This window comes from Pempheris klunzingeri, chromosome 2 (genome assembly GCF_042242105.1).
Source record: "Pempheris klunzingeri isolate RE-2024b chromosome 2, fPemKlu1.hap1, whole genome shotgun sequence".
NCBI lineage: Eukaryota > Metazoa > Chordata > Actinopteri > Acropomatiformes > Pempheridae > Pempheris > Pempheris klunzingeri.
In genome coordinates, this window is record NC_092013.1 from 27,180,966 (window position 1) to 27,195,448 (window position 14,483).

Sequence of the window (14,483 nt, forward strand, 5' to 3'; positions counted from 1 at the left end):
AGATTTGTCTGGAGAAACGTAAAGGTTTCGTATTAAGAACAAGCTTTTTCAACATGAGGGGAAAGAAGTTGATTCTTCACAGACCCTGTTTGCCTTTTGGAATTATTTTAAGTAGGAAACATTCAAAAAAATAGATATAAAATATGCTAATGAGGCATTAAGTGAAAGTGACTTTTTCATCACGTCAACTTACAGTAGCATAGATCTGTATGACCTACATTCAGTGCATATAGTATATGCAATGAATATATAATGAATAAGAAGTCGGATGTAAGTCATAATAGAAAGTGGAGAAAAAGGTCAGTGTCATCACCACTGAACTTCTGCTCGGAGTTGCAACTCCAAGCTTGTTTATGCTGTCCATGGTTTATCCTCTAGAAATGATTTTCTATGTCCCACCAGCACATGATTGCTTCATAACCTTTATAGACAGAAGAGTAAAGTGTTTTGCTACTTACTTAGTACTTAATAATAATAGTGTTTAAAAATGTAATAAAGTGTATTTTAGGGATAAGTGAAGGGGTCCTGTAGCGTAGGAGTAATTACACATCGTCTGCATATAGACTGATTTTGTGGATGTCTGTATTCCCTTGATATATGCACGTGCCATATTGCATAGTCCCTCTATGTAAAGTACAGCTATGAGAAATCTGCCTATTGGTAATACTAGTGGCCAAAGTTAATGCGTGTAGTGCCCTTATCCAATAAATAAATTGCAAAACCTATGCTGTTTAATTTTTGGAGAGTTGAAAGCCGAGTTTAGGAGATGGATGTAGCAAAGCAGATGCTTTGCCTAATACAAAACAGAAGAAGGATTAGGCTCTGCACACACAGACAGGAACATCCATGCTCACACAATGATATAAACCTGCTCTGTTTGTAGCTGTGGACATGAAAATTCATATGTTCCCTACACACACAATTGCACACAAAATTACTGAATGAGATTCAAGTGTGAAATGAGGGGTTTTCCAGTTTTGGGACATGTTTACACACACACACACACACACACACACACACACACACACACACACACACACACACACACACACACACACACACACACACACACACACACAAACAGACTATAAAAGGCATACCTAAAATCTACAAATCTCATTTCACCTCCTCAGCCCTGTCCCTACTGTTTGTCCCAGAAGAGCACCATTAGCACTCAGCATCATCCAGATAACTCTAATGGAATCTCCCAGTGCTGGAAACAAAGGAATAGTGGCAGTTGGTATAAAGACTGTGTGAGTGTTTGTGTGTACTGGGTTGGGGATGGGCATAACTGAATATGAATGCTCTCTCTGCAAGGACAAAGAGGAAGCACAACAATGAACTCAAAGTGTAATTGCACATGGTAAAAGGAATGATGATAATAGTTGTCAAAAAGTAAAAATAAAAGCCTCATCTTTACAATTGTGCTTGAATAAATTCTATTTTTCACAATGTACTACAGCGCCTGCAACATGCAACCTGCTGAAAAATAGCTCCCACAAAGATCAGATCCTAACTCTAAATCTAACTGTAAAACTAATCTTTATAAATGCTTAATTCTTTACAAGTCTCTGAATCCAGGAGAATAATCCTAAAATTAGCCAAAATGAAAACCTTCAACAGCTGATTAGGCCTTTTGTTTGGAGCTGTTATAATCAAGCCTAATCATGCTTGCCTTCACAGTTCATTTCACAATGAGGATTTTTTTAGATCTTGCGTTTTAAGTGTGGCCTCTCTCAAGAAATATAAAACCTGTGAGGGCTACGATAAGAAAATTAGTATTAAGATTAATTGATTCACTCTACATTTTTAGCTGGCAAGACTGGGAAATGTAATTTACTCCAATAAGATACCAAGGTATTAATGGCCTAAACGTGTTTTAATGACAGGGGGCTTTCTTATAGAAAATGCGCTTTCATCTTAAATGATGGAAGAAGCAATACAATATTTAAAGAACAGTTTTCGTAACCGTCTCATTTAGCAAATTAGTTCTAATTCCCTGCAGTGTCTAGAAGTAGGTTAACATTTTTATCTTTCTGTGTCATGTTTTGCACTCTGAGCACGCTTCTGGCAAAACTAATGGAAGGTCACTAAGCAGTGCTCACTGATACACAATGCATACTGTATACACATAATGTACACTAACATGTTAATTTTAGAAATAATATGCAACAGGCCAGTCTGTTTCTGTTAGAGCCCATTTTTCTAATGGCGTCTATGATGCACCCATTAATGTAATGTTAGAAGAAGTGCTGGGTGCTATGATAACGTGTGCTTGATGTTGTGGACCTCAGGCTAAGCTAAGGTGACTCGACCTGGTTGTGGTTTGGCTAGTCTATTAGGTCACCTTGTGTATGTGTGTGTCCCAACCAAACCATGTTAGCTAGGTCAACTAGAAATATGAAATGACCCACAGTGGAGTACACTACCACACTGTCTGTGCAGCCAGCCAAACCAAAACCTGCCAGCTCAGTGCAGGGCTTGTGCATGAATGTTTGTGTCCCCCAGACTACCCTGCAAAACTGTTAACCTACACACTGACCCTTCATTTCTCTGAGCTACTGCCATGGTCAGGGCTGCACCAGTTCCTCGTGACAGACTCCAAGCCAGGGCAAAATACTGCTCTGCTGTTGTTGCCCTATGTCTGGGCCCTTGAAACAATGTCAGCTAGGGCCAGATTAAAAGCACGTGTTAACCTCCTTGATTTGGTACTATGGTATGTGGGGGGTCATCAGCTACTTCCAGATATCAGCCCAATAATGTCCCAATTTTGTCAACAAAGGGGCATCACGAATAAAAGTAGCTGTTGAGCAGGACACATTGCCATGTGGAAGTCAGTCTCTGTCCCTCCTTGATCAATCAGCATCATGCTCATCATGAAGGCTTGGGAAGACCAAAATATATTATTGGTCAGGGTTCACCATTGGCCAGAACTTTAAGGCACCATAAACACCTTAATCTGACTAAAATAAAATAGTTAAATTAGTAGGAGGAAAGATTGCCCCGTTTAAACCATCTGGAAAATATCTCTCCTCATGAGGAGCAGCCTCAATCAATCAATCAATCAATCAATCAATCAAGCAAGCTTCATTTATATAGCGCCAGTAACAAATGCTATCCCAGTACGCTTTCCATAAAGAGCAGGTCTAGACCAAACTCTTTAATTAAGAGAGAGACCCAACGATTCAAGAATTGTCTCAGTCTATCAATATTCCTTTCTGCCAGAAAGTCAATGTGCTTTGTACCTTGACCTTGTCTCTCTCTCTCTCTCTCTCTCTCTCTGTAATAGATAAACCTCAGAATTAAAGCTTCTATCACAGTCAATAAATCAAAAGGCCTTGACATACCTGTTTCACATCGCTTACCTCAATGTTCCCACAGTTTCACTCAAATCTCCAGCATATTGCTTAAAATGAGTTTTATTCACATGTATTTATAGCTGTGTGGTAAAACTTTTGGATATAATGAGCAGAGCTGTTACTGGAAAATTCAGTAATACAGTATTTAATATTCAGCCTGTTATGTATATTATCTCCAAAGCAGTGTGTTGTGATTATTTGCAGTCTAACCTGTCAGTGCTATACTTATCAGTGCTATATCTTTGAGGCTCCTAGTATTTTTTGCAAAGTAGTGTTGCATTAGATTGTGCAATTTTACCTAATTATACTTTCCCCCAGATTTCTGATCACTGTCTGCTGTACGTGCTAGTTTGTCTTTGCCAGACTCTTGGGCATTCCCATGAGTCTATGTCATGTCTAGTGCTGGGTATCATTTGAAATGTTTTGCTACTAGAGCTAATATCATACCCAAGTTTAATATTTTGGAAAATCATCTCATATGTTCTTTCTTGCTGAGAGTTAGGTGAGGAGAAGATTAATAGTACACATGTACCGTCCTCTGCAGCTCTCTCATTAGCTTGCTATATCTCGTTTCATCTGTATTAAATCAAAGTCTAATAAAAACAAGATGGTGTTTTACGGGTGGGTTGTACGGGGGACTATTTCTTTGCCAGACGCAGTGACCCTCCTGAGCTCCGCTGGTTGCCTGGCAACCTCACAGTGGCAATAAGTCTCCCTGGTACCAACCAAGAAATGATCCCCTACATAAGTGCCTCAAAGGGAATAAGTGTGCTCCCTACAACATCCCCTAAATGTCCTGAAATTTTAACTAGACAAATATGTAAGCATTAAGACAACATCAGGACTTGAACATTTATGTACAGTTTTCATTTGATAATCATTTGTGGAACTTAATTCTGCCAACATTTGTGATCGACATCAGGTCGACAGGTTTTTGCAGCCTGCAGCATAGCTCTTATTTTCCTCTGGCATGTGAGGTAATGTGTAGTATGTAGTATGTGACGTTCACTGACCCTTTTTCTTGCCTGCATGTGCACTCAGCCTCAGTGTATCAGTGTGCGCTATCATTTATAATGCACTGCACTGTGTAGACAGTGTTCCACACGTGGAGAGGAACACTGACCTATTTCAGTGCTTTCACTGCCATTTTCTTTCTTTACTGTCCATGTCTCTCTCTTTCGCTCCTCTTTATCTTGATTTCTCTCTCTCCATGACTTTTCTGCTGGTAATAGATCAACAATTCAAAGCAGATTTCTGCCTTCAGGCTCATATTGGACTGTATGGCATGCTCTTTTCCTAATCCCTTCGCTCCACTGTTTTCCCCTCTGTATGTGTGTGTGTGTTGTGTGTGTGCTGAAAAGAGTTCAGTAATTAAGAGAAACGGGGTGATGTCGGTCAGGTGTCACAACAGCTGGGCTGCAGAGATATGTGTGTTGTACGTGTGTGTGTGTGTGTGTGCATGTTTGCTGCGTGGAATGAGGGTGTATTGGGTGTGTCTTCATCCATGTGTGACCATGTAGTGTACCTCCCTGAGCATCTGCATCCATGCATGTTGTTTGTGTGTGTGTGTGTGCGTGTGTGTGTGTGTGTGTGTGTGTGTGTGTGTGATTGGCACCTCATGCCAGCCAATAGTTGGGTATCAGCTCCCCAGGGGCAGATTAGCTATTTAGTTGAATAGTGTTGGATTAACATACCACCAGATGGTTTATGCATAATGTGTGTGTGTTTATGTGTGTGTGTGTGTGTGTGTGTGTGCGTGTGTGTGTGTGTGGTAGGTGTTTGCAGGTTTTAGGGAAATCTGACTACTGCCCTCAAGCCAAAAAGCTGTTGTGTCCCCTCTGTTGTGAAATCAGTCTCTTATTGCACAACTCGTAGTTTAAAAAGAGAGCCAGAATCCTCCTCAGCACCCCTACAGTCTTTTGTGTTATGTCACATTCTCCTCCCTCATTTTCCCAGATTTGAAATGACAACCTTATGGTAAACACCCACCCCCATACTACCCCCTGATTTTTAAAAACCTATCCTGTTGACATAGCTTTGAGCTCTGGTGTGATTTGAAGCAGACTGAAGGATTGATCCTGGTGGGGGATAGCAGCATGAGGGGCAGGGATTAACAGTGGGCAGGTGGTCCTGGTATGGTTGCCAGTACACAGACCTGGCTGTCATGTGTAGCTGGTGGGGAGTAAATTAGAAATCTTTGGCTTGTGGGCTGCTGAATAATGTGGCAAGAGGAAGAGTTTAGATAACTGAGGGTAGAAAAACATGAAGTGCCCATGTTGTCACTGGCCTACAAGTTTCTGCAGGGTCAATCCAAAGCCTCTGTACAGAGTTACCACTTAGTGTCCTCTTTGCCAGTTACTGAAGCCAGAAATGCCCTAATTTGGGCAAAAGACAAGGAAGTATGTAATTGGTGGAGTTGGGATGGCACAAACAAGAAGCTACCGCTACAGGTAGAATGCTTCCCCTTATGTCTAATGCAATTTGTAGTTTGACAGCAGGAAATTGACAAGATAAGTTAAGAACTTGAGACTCATCCATCAATTGGAAGATCGGCGGTTCGATCCCCGGCTCCTCTAGTCTGTTTAAGTGTCCGTGAGCAAGGCGCTGAACCCCAAACTGCTTCAGTGTTTGAGTGTGTGTGGATGAGCAGTTCCCTCCTGGTGACAGGCTTGGCAACCTCCCAGCAGTATGTGAATGGGAGAACGTAGTGTTAAAGCGCCTCGAGCGGCTGAAAAGACTAGAAAGGAGCTATAAAGCTGTAGTCCGTTTACCATTTCTGAATATGAATGCAGCATTTAAATGTTCACAGAGATCATGTGGGAAGAATACTGGGAAGACAGATATCAAGACCAAAAGGCACACACAATTAAAAACCTATAAAAAGACACACAATAGAAAGGACATTTTGACCAACAAGTATTTGACCAAAGACAGTAATAACTGTGTTTGTCACTGTAGATGTTAACGCCATGAAACAAATGAATGTTGAAGCATCAGCTGCTTTTTTCGTCGAAATTCTTGTGGAGTCTCTAGATGCCCTTTTGTAACTGAAAGTTTAAACAATAGCAGTAGTAGCAAAGACATTTGAATGATGATGTGATCTCGGTGATCCATTCTCTATCATTGTCATTTCTGGTGTAAATAATTCAAACCATTCCACGTTTTTTGTGAGGCAGCTTGTGATTAGAGCCTGATCTCACTTGAAGAATTAATGCCTCATAGCTTCTCCTTGGCTTTGTTTCGAGGCTGCTCTCTGAGGAGCCACACGGGGACTCAGCTGTGAATGTAGGCCAGAGTCAACACACAGTCTCGTGCCAGAATACATATACAACTACTCACGCGAACAGTTTATACTGTACATACTGTACGGTCTACTACGCTATGCTCATCATAACCATCTGTCTCTGTCTCTGTGTCTGCGCTCACAGGTCCTCAGCCAGCTGTCAGGAGAACCTTCTAGCCAATCAGGAGAGGTGAGGGACGAGGTCGGCCAATCGGAGGGGGAGAGATGTTGGGGCAGGGCGGGCATGCAGCCCTGACTCTCATGTCATTACTGCTGCTACTGTGGCATGAAGCAGCACCCATCGAAGTCCCACAAGACCGTAAGTCACTCAGCAATCATCAGATCTACGCAACCCAATATGGTAACAGTAAATGATCATACAAATACTACTAAAGGGAAGCTGGCCGAGATAGAAGGCTCAGAAAAAGTTTGCAATTGTAGATTCACAATAGTCCTCAGTCACAGTGTACTGCTGATATAGAACTAGGAAGCTGCTCCACTTTGTCTCGTCAAGTTAAAAGTCATTGCCTTTTAGTAGATTTAATTGTGGCAAGTGTGTTAGACCATGTTTTTAGCCATTGAGAGGTTACAGTGATGAGGAAACAGGAAACATGGCGGGGGGAGAGAGGCACATGACAAACAACAAAGGCTAGACTCGAGCAGGCCCCCAGAAAACACTGCTTGTAATAGTTTCTGCAAATATTTGTGCTCTGACCTTTATTTGACAAGGTAGTGGTGAATGCAGTCTCTTTCTGTGGCAGCTTTTCCTGTCAGTGTACAGTTGAGAGACTTTGATCCTTTAAAATGTGAGCTAAAAATGTTTTGTTGAATCTAACACTTTGTGAAATAGAGAGAATGTGCAGCAAAGCAGTCAGTGGAGCTCTGTCGGATGCCACAGGAAAAACGAATCAACACCTGTAATACCAATTTATAACATCTTTTTAAGATGGCAGACTGTGCAAATGAAGCCTGATTGTAGCCTTATATTGGCCGACTGACTAATTTTAGGATCAGGCTGAATTTCTGACAGATTGATTGTAGTTTGAGGTGCTTTTTGAGGGGGGACATCTTGACATCTGAGTAATCACCTGAACAATAACTGATCCAGCTCTAGGACAAACACTTTTATTTCTATCAGGTCAGAAACTGTCATTATTATTGAATATTATTGGAGTAATATTTTTTATTGGCTAAAACTGTAGTTTTGAGACTGCTGTGATATAAAACTACATCAGCAATATATTATATGTATCCTCCAGGCATCTGCAGCTCCATACAGTATTTTGCTTTTTGCTTTTCATTCATAATAGAACAAGAAAAGCTGATTTTCTCTCTTTTGCTGACGACATTGTTGTTTTAATAAACTTTGTTGGAATTGTTAATCAATGAAATCAACATGGTCACTCAGTGGATCTCTACTCTGTGAGCATAACAGTTACCCGTTCTGGCTGTGCATATTTCCCAGTCTTTTTTTCATAGTCCCTTAACTTTATGGAAGTGCAGTACTAAATTGCTGGAATTAACTCTTTAAGTTCTACGTTTTTACATACAAATGATAACACTTTTAAGCACTGCTGAATCTAAATGGGCCACTGGAAACTGTGGGTATCAACTATTCATTCAAGGCCTCCTTCAAAGAATAAACTTCACCTCAAATTAAAGTAAACAAAAAGAAATGTCATTATAGGCCAGTGTTAAACTTCATATCATACAATAAAGAGCCACGATTTAGTGATCGCACTAACATGTGATAATCATGAGAACTGTCTGCTTCATATCCCTGGGTGGCTCCCTCACTGCAAATTCAAAGATGATAGGTCTTCATTGATTCATTGATTCCACACATTAATATAGCATATAGATATACTGCAACACACACACACACACACACACACACACACACACACCTGTCCATCATGACAAGTATAAAAGCCTGACTGGATTCTGCTGTTAAATGGTTTCCTTAGGGAATTTGGAACAAAAGCACAAAAGAGAGAGGGAGAAATCATGCCCTTCCTCTTTTCTCACCCGCACTACACACTCCTCTTTACACACACACACACACACGCGCACACACACACACACACACACACACACATACAATCTCCTTTTTCACAGCTAAGATGAATGTTTCACAATTGCACAATGAAAAATGATTTTATACTGAGGGAACCCCAAGGACACCTGGTGTACACACACACACACACACACACGCAGCAGTCAGCTGTCAGCTGCTCTGTCTTCTATTTCTCTGCCCCCCCATTGCGCCATCTCTCTGTCCCTCTGTTTTTTTTATAAGCCTGACCTTTCAACTCTGGACTTATGATGCTCTATTGATCTGATGCACACACACACATGCACACACCCGGCCCAACAGAAACCATTTGGATAAGACCCTTATAACCCAGTGACCTCTCCTTGATGTATTCGCCACACTGTGATAAACTGACAGGCAGGGATTTTATTTATTTCTCAGAAATATATTCTCACATTGGTCACTACGTAGATTCAACTCATTGTTCAGTGTGCTTCGCATTTGATGAGTAATATTGCATGCAAAGATTTGAATAAATACAAACCATAGAAATGTGTAAACACACAGTTTATTTGTTATGTTTTTCTCATAGGCTTTGGTGCAAAATGGAAATGACAGAATCTCTTAATGAAAAACAGAGCAAAAAGCAAACCTAGGATGTGCAGAATTAGGCCAGATATATTTACACATTCAAGCCATTTGACTTGACTTTCGCATTCAAGTAGCTCTCAGTGTATCTGCACACAGTGACAAGAACAGTGTTAATGTTTGTCTTTGAAATGCACCATTAGGAATTACATATATATTTTAAACTCCACCGGTGTCTTTTTGGTTGATGTATTGATCAGATTTAGTTGATAGAGATAAATCTTTCAGCTTTCAAATGCACATCACCACATTTTAGAATCGCAAACTGATGCTATGTAACATGTTAAACCCCTAGTGACTCTTCCCTAGCGTTTTGTCAGAGCTAACTAAGGCACCACACTCTCCTAACTGTGTTGATGGTTTAATTCAGTCGAGAGAATGAGAAGCCCCCCCCCCCAACCCCACCCCCCCTCTTTGCCTTATGTCTCCTTATCTGCTTCATGGCAAACTGCACTCTTGACCTTTATTGATGAGTGCTCTCCCTACAGGACACACACACACACACACACACACACACATTAACATACGCACACACACTGTCTCTACTTAATGATATCTAAAGGTCATATGATGAGTTGTACTGTAGCTGACAAAACACAATTCATCATTTTTAACTGGATATATAAAATTCACGCAAGCAAAACACATCGTAGTGCATAGCAGCATGGATGTGAGCATGCATACATACATGTGGACACACAGAACGCAGCATGCATCAAGGCTCATCTGAAACTGTCATGCAAACTCAAGGTCAAGCTCCTGACACAGGGTCACGTCATCATTGTGCATGCGTGTTTCTGTGTGTCAGCAGGGAGGGGGCTTAAATCACAGAAGGTCTGGCAAGTAATTGATAGTGCTAAATATCTACAAGCACAGGCATTTAGTACATTTACAGGGCAGCATTAGGATATCAGACGAGTAATAAGGAATGAAAATGTTGTCTACTGTAGCACATATATTTCTGCAGAAGAGCTATTTGGTCCCTTTTTCCTTTTTCTGAATGCAAAGCAGCTGCAACAGAACAAGACATTCCATCATAATGAACATAGCATTTTGGTTGGTTGGTAAAATATTCTGTTAAATGTAAATCAAATACCTTGTGCTCCAGTTGAATCATTTCTCATTAGTATATACATAATATACATGTAATACACATTTACACTATGCACATCTATATACTAAAGAATGAAAAAAAATCTTTTCTCGCACACATTTAATTAACTCCCCATACCACAGTTACCACCTCAGTGTATACTCCTCACTTTATAAACTCCTCCACATTGCCCCCACTCAGTGAGATCTGGTGGATCCTATCATGTGAAATGCTCTTATCACTGGAGGGAAATACAAACTGCTTCATCACCATGCTTTAGTGTCTTATATTTTGTCAGGGATTTCACGGGTTGGCCGGGTAATAAAAAAAACGAGTATGCTGCTTGAAGTTAAAGTTGCACTCTCGTGGTTTTATCATATGCACAATAGTGCGTCAGCTTCCCCTCATTTATTTGGAGTTGAAATACATAGTATGTGACTGTGTTGCAGTCTTTGATGTACAGTCTAAAACATACCTTGTGTGTTGTCTCTCTTCTCCTTACTGCTCATCCTCTGCTGATGTGGGAACCCCTTACAGGTGAGTCTCCAGTCATCATTTGTCTGTTTCATTCTGTAGATTACAGTAGTCTCTCTCATTTTTACAACTAATGCAGTAATTTTATTACATAAACTAAATACAACATAACTATAAGCTATAAAAGTGGTTCTCAACTGGCCCAAGGTCATCCCATAATGTAAATTTATTTATACCCATCCAGTTTATTTCCATCCATCTATTCTGTCTGTGATGGGAAACAAATCTTCTTGCTGTGGGGAGACAATGCTAATCAATTTCAATTTCATTTCACAAAATGAAACCTAAAATAGCTTAACTACAACTGAACTTTAAACTCAATGAAACAGGAAGCTCTGCAGCAAGCGAGTGATTGTTCAATCTACGTAACAGGTCTAATGAAAGGAACAAGGCGATACAGCTGCAGCGCAACAAATGATAAAGAAAACTAAAGTGGTTTAAGTTGGGTTTCAACACTCGTCACTACTTCACTGCATAATTCTTATCTTTTTTATGTGCAATGGGAGTAAAACAAAGTTGAATGTATTCAGTATTATACTGATGTCTGCCTGTACTGCAGCAGCAGTGATACTCCCCAGGAACAGGGAAATGGTAAATCAAGATGAAATTCACTTCAATTCACAGTAACATTTTTTTGTTTTTGAGGTGAACCACCTCATCCCACCAGTTGGGAACCACTGAGCTACAACACAAAGTTTAACATGATAGATATGCAAAGTTGTAACATAGTACTTGGTATAGTACATTGTAAATATGTATATGTCTCTAATACAATTAACAGTCACACAACAATGTGTCCATCCTTCTCTCTGTCTCTCTGTGGCTTTACGTCGGACTAACAGCAAAGATCCTGCAAGACCGTAAGTGCTTACTTTGTAACATGTCACTGCTAATATTTCTGTCCCATCAGCTCCTTTTATAGCCTGCAGCTAGTAATGGTGCAGTAGCACTAATTTGACTGGACATTACACAGTGAACAGCTGATATTTATTGTGTCTCCTCTGGCTCCATACAAGAAAAACACACTCGTACAATAGATTTAGGAAACATCCTAACACTGTGAGACGCACATTTTCTGACCAGTCTAATGTTGGGAAGACACACTCTTTAATCTGTGAATTTTTGAAACATGCACTTGTATCAAATCCCCATAACAATTGTTAATGAATGATGGTGAACAATAGATTATTGTAAGAAACAATAATTAATGTGAATCTGAAATACAGTAATGTCTTGACACTTAGATGCACCAGCATTACATACAGCAGAGTAATAGCATTCATGTAGTAATTCAGAGGCTAAAGAAAGTGAGTGTTGGAGGATGTGGTATAAGCTGAAGAGTTATTTCCATACCAATTATCTCTCATAGTCTGGCTTTCTTCACAACCAAAGCATACTATAAAAACACTCTTATGGTTGCCATAGCAACATGAAGGCTATGTATAATCCAGTCCTCTTTCAGTTGTGGATGAGATTAGCTGGAATGGCTCCCCTCAATTACAGAGGGGAGCTGTTCTCTCATCTCTGTCATCTCTGTTAGACGGGAATTTATCCTTATAGTCCATTCATAGAGCTTTTTTTTTTTTTTTTTAAAGAATCGAGCTTCTCCTTTAATCTAGCAGGCAGCTACTCCTCTGAAGTGCTGGTTATCTTGTGTTGTGTGTAAAGCATGTGTGAGTGTGTGTGTGTGTGTGCTTGTTAACAGTGTTAGATTCAAAGCCCTGCAGGCCTCAGTGAGCTAGAAATGCAAAAGGGCAGAGAAATGTTGGCTGCGTGGTGCCTCTGCTCTGTGGAGAGGTTTGGCTTAAGTGAGCCATTAAATATGTATAGTAGGCTGAGCACAGCTGGGAGGTGGAAAGTATGATCTAGTTATTTCTTTCATTTATTTTAGAACGTAAAGCAGGTTTAGGGGAAGTGGAAGTATTAAGTGACAGGCTAACACATTGTTGGTTTTTGTCTTTTCATGGGATTATTGACATTAAGAAAAACAAAGACTAACACCAGCTTTATCCTTTAATTAGAGCTTCCTCCATCTTGCTAAGAAAAGAATTTTGTGGAAATCCCTGAATTTTAAGTAGCTTCTTAGATAAAATGGGTTTTAATCACGCATGGTCCCCCGATATCAGCTTAACACTAATGAAGGAAAGCTCCAGTTTATCACAGCATAGGTTATATTTCAATTGTTGTGACCATTGGTTTTATTGGTTATAAGAACATTATACTCACCAAAGTAAATGCTCAGATTGTGGAACACATCAGCACCGCTAAAAACAGGTCAGTTTATCCACATTATCTGACCCAGTTCAGTTAGAGCTCAAGCTAAAAGTGAGCTCACCAGACATGTCTGTAATAACTCCTCATTGCACAGAACAACTGTACATATACAACAATCGTAAGTACACTAAGTAAGTAAGAGGGAGGAAGTAAACTCGCTGAGATGTCATGCAAAGCATCGTGTTTGTGTGCGTGCACGCGTTTGTGTATTTGTTATCTCCACATAACCTGAGTCCTGTAACCTTCTCTCTGTCTCCTCCCTCCGCCCACAGTGAAGCAGCCCCCCACTATAGTCAAACAGTCAGTGAAGGACTACATTGTCGACCCCAGAGATAACATCATCATTGAGTGTGAGGCCAAGGGCAACCCAGTGCCAACGTAAGCAGTACACTTGCACACGCAGACGCAGACACACACACACACACACACACACACACACACACACACACACACACGCATACATTTGTTTGTCCTCTGCACAACATTTTATTTTAACCCTTCAGAGTCTAGGACCGCCACACGGTGTCAAAGTCACATGTCGCACGTTTGAAAATGTAAAGCTGTGACACAAGCACGCAGGTGCTCAATTCAAAGACTGTTGGAAAGCGGACACTTCAAACTTTTTACAAGTGTTTGAATTTTGTCGATCAGCCTATTAAGACTAAATTTATGAAGAGCCGAAGTCGCGCACTACAGCTCTTCTACGAGTTAGAAGATGCTGAATCTGAGGAAGAACGTTCTGATTCTGAGGAAGACGCCTTTCAGAGGATGAAGTGGATGCTGCGTGTGAAGACGAACGAGAGGAGGTGTCCGCGCAGACCCCCGCTCCTCCAAAGATCCAACTAGTTCCTACTCGGATTTTGTGTTTCTTTTGCACTTTTACATATAGTGTGTCCATATATTATGTCAAAATAAATAAATACTTGTAGAATCACATAGGTGAGGTTGTGCTGAAAAGAAAGACACAAAGAAAAAAATAAAATGAAAAGTAGTAAAAAAACGCCGTTTTACCCCAGACTCTGAAGGGTTAAACTCGGAGCTCAAAACTTGGCATTTTATTTCATATTTAATATTGAAGGTTTGTCCCTGCGGATTGTTTAAGGGCCTCCACCCTGATACACTGGAGGAAAGTGAAGTTCATTTGTGGTGCTCATAGAAGTTAAAACTAACATCTAAAAATTCAACAGCAACATCTCTGTCCCAGAAAAGTGTCCTCATAATTAGATAATACACAGACCTGTAAACACTGTGTATATC

The 14,483-nt window shown here is 40.4% G+C and overlaps 1 protein-coding gene across 3 annotated transcripts in view; it reads left to right on the plus strand.

Moving 5' to 3' along the window:
* nfasca (neurofascin homolog (chicken) a) overlaps positions 1-14,483 on the plus strand; it is an 81,510-nt gene that overhangs the window by 20,251 nt on the left and 46,776 nt on the right. For all 3 annotated transcript variants that reach the window (XM_070837712.1, XM_070837720.1, XM_070837729.1), the window contains exons 3-5: positions 6,788-6,961; positions 11,795-11,812; positions 13,499-13,604. In XM_070837712.1, the coding sequence (XP_070693813.1) occupies positions 6,868-6,961; positions 11,795-11,812; positions 13,499-13,604 (218 nt within the window). In that variant the 5' untranslated portion in view covers positions 6,788-6,867. The remainder of the gene's footprint in view (positions 1-6,787; positions 6,962-11,794; positions 11,813-13,498; positions 13,605-14,483) is intronic.